This window comes from Ahaetulla prasina, chromosome 2 (genome assembly GCF_028640845.1).
Source record: "Ahaetulla prasina isolate Xishuangbanna chromosome 2, ASM2864084v1, whole genome shotgun sequence".
Classification (NCBI taxonomy): Eukaryota; Metazoa; Chordata; class Lepidosauria; order Squamata; family Colubridae; genus Ahaetulla; species Ahaetulla prasina.
This window is the reverse complement of record NC_080540.1, coordinates 115,686,612-115,698,759: the sequence shown is the minus strand read 5'-3', so window position 1 is coordinate 115,698,759 and position 12,148 is coordinate 115,686,612. Positions and strand designations below refer to the sequence as shown.

At 35.9% G+C, this 12,148-nt stretch overlaps 1 protein-coding gene across 2 annotated transcripts in view; it reads right to left on the bottom strand.

The window, feature by feature from the left end:
* Positions 1 to 12,148, bottom strand: part of GABRB2 (gamma-aminobutyric acid type A receptor subunit beta2) — a 120,186-nt gene that overhangs the window by 56,574 nt on the left and 51,464 nt on the right. For both annotated transcript variants that reach the window (XM_058169275.1, XM_058169276.1), the window contains exon 5: positions 6,981 to 7,063. In XM_058169275.1, coding sequence (XP_058025258.1) covers positions 6,981 to 7,063 — 83 coding nt within the window. The remainder of the gene's footprint in view (positions 1 to 6,980; positions 7,064 to 12,148) is intronic.

The window sequence follows — 12,148 nt, the reverse complement described above, 5'->3', positions numbered from 1 at the left end:
AAGTACAATCAGCATGCTAATAATACAAAGCTCTACTAGTTCTTTTCATTAGATCTAGGTGAGGCAGTAAAAATACTTAATGTACATATAACTCTGTTCATACACCAGATGAAGGTTAATTAATTGAAATTCAAGCCAGGAAAGAACAAATAATACTCCTATAGAGTCACATTGACAGTTTATGGGTGCACGCTCACATTTTTGGTGCTGGGAGAACCGGTGGGTAAATTATGTGAATCCCACCTCTGTTTGAATAGAATAGAATTAGAATAGAATTTTTTTTTATTGGCCAAGTGTGATTGGACACACAAGGAATTTGTCTTGGTGCATATGCTCTCAGTGTACATAAAAGAAAAGATACGTTCATCAAGGTACAACATTTACAACACAATTGATGGTCAATATATCAATATAAATCATAAGGATTGCCAGCAACAAGTTATAGTCATACAGTCATAAGTGGAAAGAGATTGGTGATGGGAACTATGAAACGATTAATAGTAGTGCAGATTCAGTAAATAGTCTGACAGTGTTGATGGAATTATTTGTTTAGCAGAGTGATGGCCTATATCAATGACACATTGTTGGTCTCTTTTTGAATTCTGCAACATAACCTGATATTATAATGTTTAGGATCCAAAAGCAAATAGAGGTGTTTCCACGGTAACATTACACATTACCAAACATGGGTCTTGCAATACTGAGCAAGAAAGGTGTAATTCCTAGGCATCCCAAAATTTCTTCCTTAGGCTGATCAAATTTATGATGCTGCCTTTAACAATACTGACACATGAGATAGAGCTACTGAGTCATATGAATTGGAATGAATGGCCTGAAAGCTGTATGTCCTTGATTGATTCAATTATTTGTTGCCTCTGTAAGACTTTTGAACAAGCAATAATGAATAATTATTTGGAATAGCAGTTGCTATTTTCTAATTTCCAGGTTGATTACCCATCCCTTTTTTCTGAGAGTAAGTTTGAAGAGTGTTCAGATTCAGGTGTCCATTTACTTTCCCAGTACCAGAGAATTAAATCATGGATTGTTCTCCACTTCCCTGGTATTGAAAGATTTGAAGGGCAGAGATTTGTGTACAATAACTGAGCTGGGCTAGGAGTTTTGTTATAATGGGAACCAGACAAGAGTAAATGGGCTTGCTTTAGCAAACATAATGGCTATAGTAAGTAGTATATAGAAATAGAAATAAATTGTCACTCTCTCAGGTTAGAGAAAAGGAGAAAGGCAGAGGAAGAGGAAGAGGAAGAGAAGGAGGAAGAGGAAGGAAACGGTTTCAGTTAAGCGGATTTACAAAATCTTGATAATAAAACTGCTGTGGCAGTAGAAAAGGAACTAAGAGGAATTAAGAGCTGTGTCTCACGACATGCATAGATATATTGCCAAAAGTCTTAGCTATGATAGATTCCAGTAGGCCTGAACAGGTGCAAACTCCTAAGTATGACACATAAAGACTATGATGAAAAATAGGTATGTTTACTAGAAGTTCAATTAGCTCTGTTCATGCAGACAGAAAATCCATGGTGGTTAGTACACAGGGGTTGGGAAAAGCTTTCTGAGATATAAAAACTATCGTGTTTCCCCGAAAATATGACCCTGTCTTATATTTTATTGAACCCCGAAATAAGTGCTTGGCCTTATTTTCAGGGATGTCTTATTATTTTGGAGTGCATGGAGCAAGGCGAGGCTCCTCTTGCCGTCTTACCTGATTTCCAGCTCTGTCTCCCTATCCCTAACCAGAGGAAATGGCGGGGACCAGCTGCGCATGCATTTAAATATTTTTGAGGAGGGCTTATTTCGGGGTGGTGGTGGCTTATTTTAGGTATGTGCTCAAAAGCTCAATTGGGCTTATTATCAGGGGATGTCTTATTTTAGGGGAAACAGGGTACAACTACTAAAAGATGACTGAAAGAAAGAAATTTAACTTAAAAAAACTTACATGATTTTCTGGTGTAATTTATAGGTCTTGTACTATGTTTTTACATGTAAATTATATTATTTAAAAGCCAGAATATTGTAGTTGTGATTTAAAGTTTTCTGCTTGCTCCAGTTTCTATTTTTAATAAGAAGATTCAGTATGTTGTGAACTGCAAAGGGAAAGAAGCTTGATTTTCCAACATATATCTAAAAGGTTAAATTGGAAACTGAAAATAGGGATAATGAGAAAATAATCGTTTCCTAATGAGCAAAATATGGGGTAACGCCATTGTTTGCACTAAAATTATTCAGGCAATAATTTTAAAGGATCTGAACTACATGCATTAAAATAAAAGATGGGGAAGACATAGACAGAAATGTTGGGGAACATTTATAGATCTTACATGTAAACAAAACTGCAACAAGTGGTTCATCAGAAGTAGATCTGATTTTGCTAGTGATCCCCACTTCTGAACGGCATGTGAACCACGTGATTTTGAATTGCAAGCTCACTTACATTACGTGAAAATCTGAGAAGACATGCACCCAATTGCACTAAACCAGTAACATTAAGGACTTCAAAGCAAAAATACATAAATCAATATTCATATAATACTGTATTGTATTGTTCTTTTAAAAAATGCTTCCTAATGATGTAAAAACTGGTTTTTTTAATTGTACAATTTCTATTTTACTTTTTTGTTTCACTAGGTTTATAATGTTACCCTCACTCTATTGGCCACTCAACTCACCTCCCATTTTTCTGTTATTTTGAACATACGTGGCATAAACAATAGTAGGCATAAACAATTGTACTATTCTCTAAATATATATTTCCCCCAAATTCCTGTTTCATTTTCATATATTTATTTTATTGAAACACTAAGAACAATTTTCATTTTTTTGCTTTGCCCTTTAAGTAGAGTTCTATTATTTAAATGTTCCTGAATGTGCTTTACAGGAGGCATTTTCAGAGCTTCTTTATGACCTAATTTGTCTGTTTGGGAAGGTATTGCATTTCCTTTGCTCAGAGATACTTAGCACTGAGCTAAATGAAATCTAAGACATTCCATCCCGCTGATACTTTATAAAAAAGCACACAGCTGGCAATATACTTTGTAGGTTGTGCTAATGCTTTCTCAGGAAAGTGTAAGTAAATTGAAAATGTTTTTTTCTTTAAAAGATCATATTAGTCTTCTTAATTCTAGGTCATTATTGCTTGTTTGATGCACCTATAGAATTTAAAACAATCAAGAGCCCCCCTTTCTGAGAGAGATGGGCCCTTACGAAATATGAAATATAATAAATAAATTAATCTACACTAATATTACTCCATAGATTAATTTATTACTATTAAATCTTTTTAAATAGTTATGTCCCCCCCCAGATTAATTATACATAAAACACTGGATGAAATCCAGGTTTATTGCTATGTACTCTAGTTTCCTTAGGAGGCACAATGGCTCAGTTGTTAAAGATGCGGTGCTTGTCACCTGAAAAGCTGACAGCCAGGGTTTGAGACCCATATGCAAAGGGCTAAGATCCCGTTCCGTTCCCCAACTCCTGCCTATCTAGCAGTTCAAAAGCATACAAATGCAAATAGATTAATAGTTATAACTTCGGTGGGAAGGTAACAGCATTCCATGCGCCTTTGGCATATAGCCATGCTGGTCACATGACCACAGAAAATATCTGGTCAACGCTTCTTCCCTTGGCCAAGAAATGGAGATGAACACCATGCCCTAGAGTCGGATACGGCTGGACAGGGGATAACTTTATCTTACCCTTGATTCAAGGAATTCACTGCCAATTGATAAAGAGAATATTGATGTACATGGGGTAGTCTTCTGACTTGGTACAAGTAATTTCCCAATCTTATAGAAATAAAATGATCTTGTTTCCTATGCACTTGTAACATGGAAGAACAATGGGGGAAAGGAAGTGGGTTACAGTCAGGGTGGTATTCACTTACCTTTGCTACCGGTTTGCAAATGTGAGCATGCACATGTGCAGAGCATCAAAAACGGAACGTGATGATGTCTGGGTGAGTGGCTGGAGCCTCTCACAGCCGCCGCTACCAGTTCACCCAAACCGGATAGAATCGTCTGAATACTACCACTGGTTACAGTGTGCACCTAATAACACTACTGATGATGCAGCACAATTTGTTTTGGCTGTTTTGGAATTCATCTTTTTAAAAAAAAAAAAATATTACAGTGCCTCCAAATTTGGATAGCCTATCCAAAAGAACGCTAGGCACTACTGAGAATTATTGCATGCTGCAGCATTTTTAGTTGATAGGTTCAATTTAAACAAGCATTTATGTTGGAAGAGAGGTTGACATTGGGGTCTTAAGTTTGATGGTCTTATTAAGCCTGTAGAAAATCAAAAGTTAATTTTTATCCCTGCTCTTGGTTCATTTTATCCCATTCCTTCTGGACTAAGATTAATAAAGATGACATGATTTACCAATTCCAGGGACTTGACGGCCCATTACAAATACTGAGAAGACCTAAAGAAGACAGGAATTTCTTTCCACCATCTTCTGGAAGCTAGCAGACTCCCTAATATGTTAGAACTATATATATATACTAGGCAGTGATGGGATTCAACATTTTTTACTACTGGTTCTGTGGGCGTGGCTTTGTGGGCATGGCAGGGGAAGGATACTGTAAAATCTCCATTCTCTCCCCACTCCAGGGGAACGTTTCTGCAAAATCCCCATTTGCTCCCGATCAGCTTGGACTCAGGAGGAAGAGAATAGATGGGGGTGGGGCCAGTCAGAGGTAGTATTTACTGGTTCTCTGAACTACTCAAAATTTCTGCTGCCAGTTCTCTAGAACTGGTCAGAACCTGCTGAATACTACCTCTGATACTAGGATTCCTACATACCATACCGGTAATTTTGAGGCTTCAGAAGCATCGTTTTATAAGGAATTTGATGTTTATTTTAAGACTAATTTCAAGATGAAAAATAGTTAATGACTAAAATACAGACCTGTCTCAGATAATACAATAAGTAGAAAACATGAAATTTTTTATGTGTCTCAAGCTAAAAGTTATATTTTTTGAATTTTTCACACTGTTTTAATTTTGAGAATATTTTCATAGAAATTTGCAATATCGCTTGGCTATCATGATATTATGTTCATATTCGCTCCTAAATAAAAAGGATTCAACAATTTTATACCATGTCAAGTCCCTCAAGCAGATGATATTTTTACTAAACTTCATCCAGAAGGACAAGATGAAATTACAGTAGGAATGGAAATCAAATTCTGATTTTGCAAAGTTTGAATAAGACACTCAAGTCTGCGGCCTTATTGGCACAAATAATGCTTGCATAAATTGACTAAATTAACTAAAATGCTATAGCATACGCTAGTTGACAATATTTTACTACCTATTATAAAAAGATAGAATTAATTATACATGCAATAGAAAGGAATCAAGTACAATGAATCTGTAAAGTATGGCATTTAAAAAGCACAGAAAATATACATTTTGCTATGATGCAAATTAGTTACCAGATGACAAACATCACTAAATTCAAGAGTAAATATAAAGTGTTTATTAAAAAAATAAAGCAAATATCAATTCAAGATCAGTAGATAAAAATGAATTGATATTAATCCTCATGCTCCTCTCATTAATGACAAAAAACATTTGAATGAGACTTTTAAAACTGACAATTGTTCATCAAGTAAACCAAACAAAAGCTCTTAATCCTTAGGCCAGAAACATTAGTTCATCCAAAATGTACTCTAAATGTAGACATGGAAGCAACTAAGTTAATAGCATGTGTGAGTGAAAAGTGTTATGCAGCTGAATTCAGCAAACAATTGTAATGCAAATCAATATGTTGGTTATCTTCCATAAAGTCCTTCATAGCATGAGATCTGATTATTTGAGGAATCACCTACTGTATATCTCCTGTGTATCTACATGTCCCATACAGCTTCATAGTATTGCCATGCTTTGGGTGCCATCTGTGATTACCCTGGGCTGGGCACGGAGGCAACACAACCGGAGTGAAGGCATAACTCCCTTTAATTGCTCCAACTTCCCCCTCTCCCAAAAATGTTCCCACAGTTCACTGTAAGTCCAGGAGCAATGCTCCAAACACACACATGCACCTCCACTAGTTCCTGGCTGCTGTGAGTCCAAAGAATCAGCCAGTTCTGAGAGCAAACACAGTTCAGGAAATTTGGTTCTAGGGAGTCCTCATTGAATGGACTCCCAGAACTGTGTTGCTGAGTACTTGCCCACAGCCAGGCCAGGCCAGGCCAGGCAAGCAAGGCAAGTCGAACCCAGGCAAAGCAAGGCTAAGCACAGTAAGACAATGTGGTAACAGTTTGACAATTGCTTGTTATTCCAACAAGTGCCTCTCCCCATGGTGTCTCTTTAAATCTTATTCCCTAAGTAAGCCTTGTGACGAGGGGTGGGGCGCTCTCCACCCGAGCTGTTGGTTTGCCCTCTGTGCTTGAGGATTGGGCAGGGGAGGCAATCGCTCCCCCCAGAAATCCATCACTCCTCTGCTCCAGTGCCTACTTTTTCCTTCTCCTCCTTCCTTGCTCGGTCATCCTGTGTCTTCTCGCCATGACTGGCCACCCCTCCAATGCCCGAGGGACCCAGGACTGCCTCGTCCTACTCCCCCAGTAGCTCCTCCATGATCAGAGAGGTTGTGCATTCCTCCTCTCTTAGCCCTGTCTCAATCTCATCCTCTTCCTTGGACCAAAGCTCCATCCGTTAAATAATATGATCTGGTTGGAACCTGTAATGGACCTGCCCTCTGGAACACCATTCCACATGAGATTCATATGGTTCCTCCCCTGTCCCAGGTCCTGGGTTAGAATGAGTGGCAGATCCCTTGTGGATGTTTTGGTTGTTTAATTGACTAATGTTTTTCTCCAGACTTTCTTTTGGATTACAGTATTTATTCTGTATTTCTATTATTTTTAATGGTTTTATCCTGCAGGTCAACTGAGTGATATGGATTGCCGCAGATAATGAAACAAACAAAAAACAGCATTTACAAAAATACTTACAGCTTTCTATCTCTAATGTGCAGTTTTGTTCATCTAAGGGATATCTTCGTAGATCCATCATGCATGCAGCTGTTGTTGTAATTCTAGAAAAGGAGGAGATGAAAACATTTTAAAAATTTGTTTAGCCTGGTTAAAATCTAGATAAAAAACTGGAAAATTTATTCCATGTTACTCAAGATTAGAGAAAGATATGAATACTTTCAGGAAAGCCATGTATTAGTTTTGACTGACTTTAGTTGAACATTAGTTTTGTACTTTATATTTCATATTAACTTCATATTTTCTGTACAGACAAATAACAAGGGGAAAACATGTAACAGTCCAAACCACAGAATTCAGTCTATCAGAATCTATAGAAAACATAATGATAAGATCGAATTTGTTTGACTGATTCCAGTAAACACATTCCTGAAGGTAATTTGGTACCAAGCCATAAACTACTATTAATACAGGGCAGTGGTGAAATCTAATTTTTTTACTACCAGTTCTGTGGGCATGGTTTGGTGCACATGGCAGGGGAAGAATATTGCAAAATCTCCATTCCCTCCCCACTCTGTGGCCAGCCAAAGGTGGTATTTGCCAGTTCTCCGAACTACTCAAAATTTCCACTACCGGTTCTCCAGAACCTGTCAGAACTTACTGGATTTCACCCCTGCTACAGGATATTCAGTTGCATTTCTGATTTATTTCCATCATTGTGTCTATTCATTCATTTCATTTTCTACACCTCCCCAGTAAACTAAGAGTCTAGTGGGATCTGTGAGAGAAAGGAAAGCTGCTTTGGGGCAATCTCTGTTCCCTTCACCATCTCATAGTTCTAGAGATTGACAAAAACACATGGTGACTAGCTCACAAACCTCTCTCACACAAAGACATTTTAATTTAGCAGGTTCCTGTATTTTTAGGTTAAAAGAGAGAGATAATTGTTTAAGTTTGCTAAGTTTGTAGAATCATTTTTCAGTTCTAATAATGTTAGTGATTAATTTTGCTATTTGCATAGCATCTCTCAGGAGCATAATACCTCTACCCCCAATAATTGGAAAATACAGTATTGTCACTTATTTATAATAATTATTTTAGTATTCTCTCTCAGAGTATAGAAAATCGGTGAAAGCAAGTAATTATTCTGCGAAAACCAATCTATGGTTTTGGAATTCTTAGAGCAGTATTTTTCAAACTTGGTAACTTTATGTGTGGACTTCAACTCCCAGAATTCTCCATCCAGCATATAGTATGGAAACATCTTAATCAAATAACATAATACAGGCATTAGCAGGGTTTCTTTGCTTAAATTGTGCAGCTGGCCATCAGTTTAATTTAAAAAGAACATTGTTGTGATTGTTTTTCCCCTCAAAAAGTTTGCAATTCATTTACCAAATCTCAGAACATCAGAAACATAGTAAAAATAATGTCCCCTTAAGGTGAGGTTCAGTTCTCTATAGTTTCATAGACATATCTATGTAGTTATTTTAGCAACAATAGGGAGAAGTTTTCACATTGCCTTCTTTCAGTTGGGTAGAATACCATAATGCCCTGGAGATTTCTAATAATGCCCTGCAACTGTTCCCTTCTTTCTGCCAGGCTCAAGTTTTCTCTAATAAGATTTATTAACAGGAAAAGGGATTAGATTACAGATATTAAATGAATTACCTTCATTTTTGAATCTAACTTATTTTTCAGCTCATTAGGACAGACAGTCCTTCAATTTCTTTCTAACAATCCTTGTCTGAACTGGTTGACTGGCTGACTGCTTGTTTCCTAGACAACTGAGGGATGTGCAAGGATTTGTTAATATTTTCTTAACTGTCTCTGAAATTCTTATTGGACAGTGAAAACATACAGTATCATTAGATACCTTAAGTATTCTCCAGAATCAAAACTTTAAAATACTTTTTTCTTTTTTAATATAACCACATATTCTAAAACTCCCATTCATTATTTTAAAATAGTACAGACATACATCAAGCTCAAACTGCTAATCAGCAGTCTTCCTACTGATCTATCCGTGTGTGTGTGTGTGTGTGTGTGTGTGTGTGTGTGTATGTGTGTGCATGTGTATATGTATATGTATATGTGTATGTATATATTTGCACTTGACTGCATTTGATCAGAAGACTTTTATTAGAACCATTATCAGGAATTATCAATGCATAAAGACTGAGTACAGTGATTTTTCTATGTAAAATAATTAAAAAACTGCACTTGTAGCTCTGCCCAGCATTCTGCTTCTTGGAAACAACTGTCTTTCTAACAGTTGGATGGGTTGGCAGCAGTCACAATTATAATATATGGAAATTTGAAGACAAAATTGTCTTTTGATTATTTTGTCTCTTGCATGGAGAGATCAGTTTTGAAGAAAAACGTTTTGGCTTTTTTCCTATTGTCTTTAATTTGCTGAATGTTGGGAAAAAATAGAATAATTCTATCTCAAAGCCCCTATCTCTAAGATTATTTTTTCACTATTTTCAACAATCACATAAGTAGCAATTTACAAAACCCCAGAATTTTATTATTTCAATTTATATTATCCTGGGGTCGTCTCACAGCAACTGCCTTTCATCTCATTCTCTGCCTTAGACAAAAATAACATTTTTTATGTGAGGCCTTTCACTTTTAATTAATTTTACAATTTATTTGCAATTTTTACCTTTTCATTTTGTGTTCTGCATTTTTAAAGGTTGTTAGTCCCCTGTGAACTCTTTGAGGATATAACATCCTCATTTGAAGTGAACAAAGAAATCAAAATATTTAAAGCAACAAAGACACTTAATATTATTTGTTGAAGTCATTTGAGTGATTGGACAGGCAGGCCTTTGAAATTATGCAAACATTTTAAGGGGACATTTCTTGCTAAACAATAACAGCCTAGGGTTTTGGGTTTTTTAGGTTTTGCCAAAATAAAATAGGTGTTTTCAAATCAAACGCCACACAATAGGCTTCATGTTAAAACTATAATTTCATCTCATCTCTCCATTTCAGTTGACCTTTACTTAATACTTGATAGCTATTGTCCAATTCTGGGACAGCACAGAATCTAAAATCGAACATTTCTTCAATTATTAATGTGGTATGAATGAAGTTTGATTTTAGCAGAATATATTTATGCCTGGCAAAACACATAAGTGCACAGATTTATTGCTGGATAATCAGTAAGAGTTGGCCTCACAGCTCTTGGACCATATGGTTTAAGTGACAAAATAGCTTATTGGCTCAGCTATACCACATTGGAGGTGATATGCCAAGAGGTGAAGCTATAAGGAGGTTGCTGTATAACCTAGATAATACCCCTGGGCACACATTCAGGTTATAGATCACATGGAATAAAACTAAACAAATGAACAAATAAAAAACCTTGTTTGAACTGATTATGTCAAGCTGTAGAATGCACTTAGAACAGTGGGAATCCCAGAACTTCTTGATTTCCTCATGAGGAAACTATATATAGATCTGGAAGCCACAGTATGCAAAGAATATGGTGAATCAGATGAGCTCCAAGTGAGACAAAGATGTATGCTCTCCCCTCATTTATTCAACCTACATGCTGAATATGTATTAAGAAAAGCTAGATTGGAAGATGAGTGTGGTTTTAAAACTGGAAGAATAAATATCAGTAACCTGCATCATCCTGATGATACTACTATAATAGCAAAAATTGCAAAGGATTTGCAAACTCTAATAACAAAAGACAAAGAGCATAATAAAAACATGGGATTAAAATTAAATATAAAGAAAACTAAACTATTGATATCAAGCACAATAGCCAGCTTTAGAATTGACAATAAAGATATCAAAGTGGTAAATAACTTCTGCCTTTTAGGATCAGCCATCAACAATAAAGGAATAAGTAGTCAACACATACGCCATTGATTAGCACTTGGTGGAACTGCAATTAAGCCCTTGAAAATATATCTAAATGCTATAATTTGTTTTTAACCTACAAAAATCAGAATCATACAAGCAAAGTATTTCCTGTGACACACTATGAAAGCACAAGTTGGACTTTGAAGAAGCAGGATAGGAAGAGTATTGCTGCTTTACAATTTTGGTGTTGGAGAAGACTCCTAATGGACAGCCAAGAAAACAGAAATGTATCCATTCAACAAATCAAGTCACTCAAAGGCACACATGACCAGGCTCAAATTATTCTATTTCAGTCACATTACGTGAAGATCTAGCTCTCTAGTGAAAGCTGTAATCCTAGGAAAGGTGGAGGGAAATAGTAGAAGAGGATGTCCAGCAGCAAAGTGGACTGACTCAATTACAGTGAAATGACTGCATCATTTAAAGATGAAATAACAGGTTTGGGACAGATTGTCATGGAGAAAAAAATACCTATTTGGAAAGAAAGAAAGAGAAAAAGAAAGAAAGAGAAAAGAGAATTGTATAAAATGCAGTTCTAATTGCTGAATTTGCTAAATGAATCCTATTTAAATTTCAGATTAGTTGAATGAAACAAAAGTAAAATATGGTATTCAAACTTAGAAACCTTAAATTTAATTATATAAATTAGCGTTTTTGGTATTATCCTAGCTTATTTATTGTTGGTCAAACTCTTCTTTAAATAGTTTCCATAACAAACTTCTTTAATATTCCTCTAGTATCAGAAATATGCTATGCAAAATGTTTAGGACATGTTTTTCTTGCTAACATTCCATCTTTATTAGTCTAATAATCTTTAATTTTACTTCACATTCCTTTTTTTCACTGCTCAATTTAATTCATCAGCATCACCATGCCAATGAAAGCCAGTGAAAACTATGGCTAATAGCTTGCCACTATTGTCAGTACAGAATATTTCAGGTTTTTAAACAATTGTGAAGTCCTTCCAAATATTATACATGTTATGGTTCTCTCCTCTTTTTAATAGCCACTGCAGCACAGCTTGTACTTTTTCATTTCATTTCCAACTGAGCTTACTGAAACTTCCTCTCCAATTAGAAACATGCGTCTAAAGCTTAGGATCTTAATGCATACATCTAATAAAGATTGTAGTTCAGAAAAAATGAATGCTGAAAGGAATGTGTTAATTTTAAAGTGTGATTGAGGAACCAAAAAAATAACTGTTGGGCCATAATACATATGTCAGTGAAACAAATTCTTGATGAAAGGGGTTGTATAAATCACGGTTATCAGTCTGAAACACCTTAAATTAATCAAGACTTACAGCT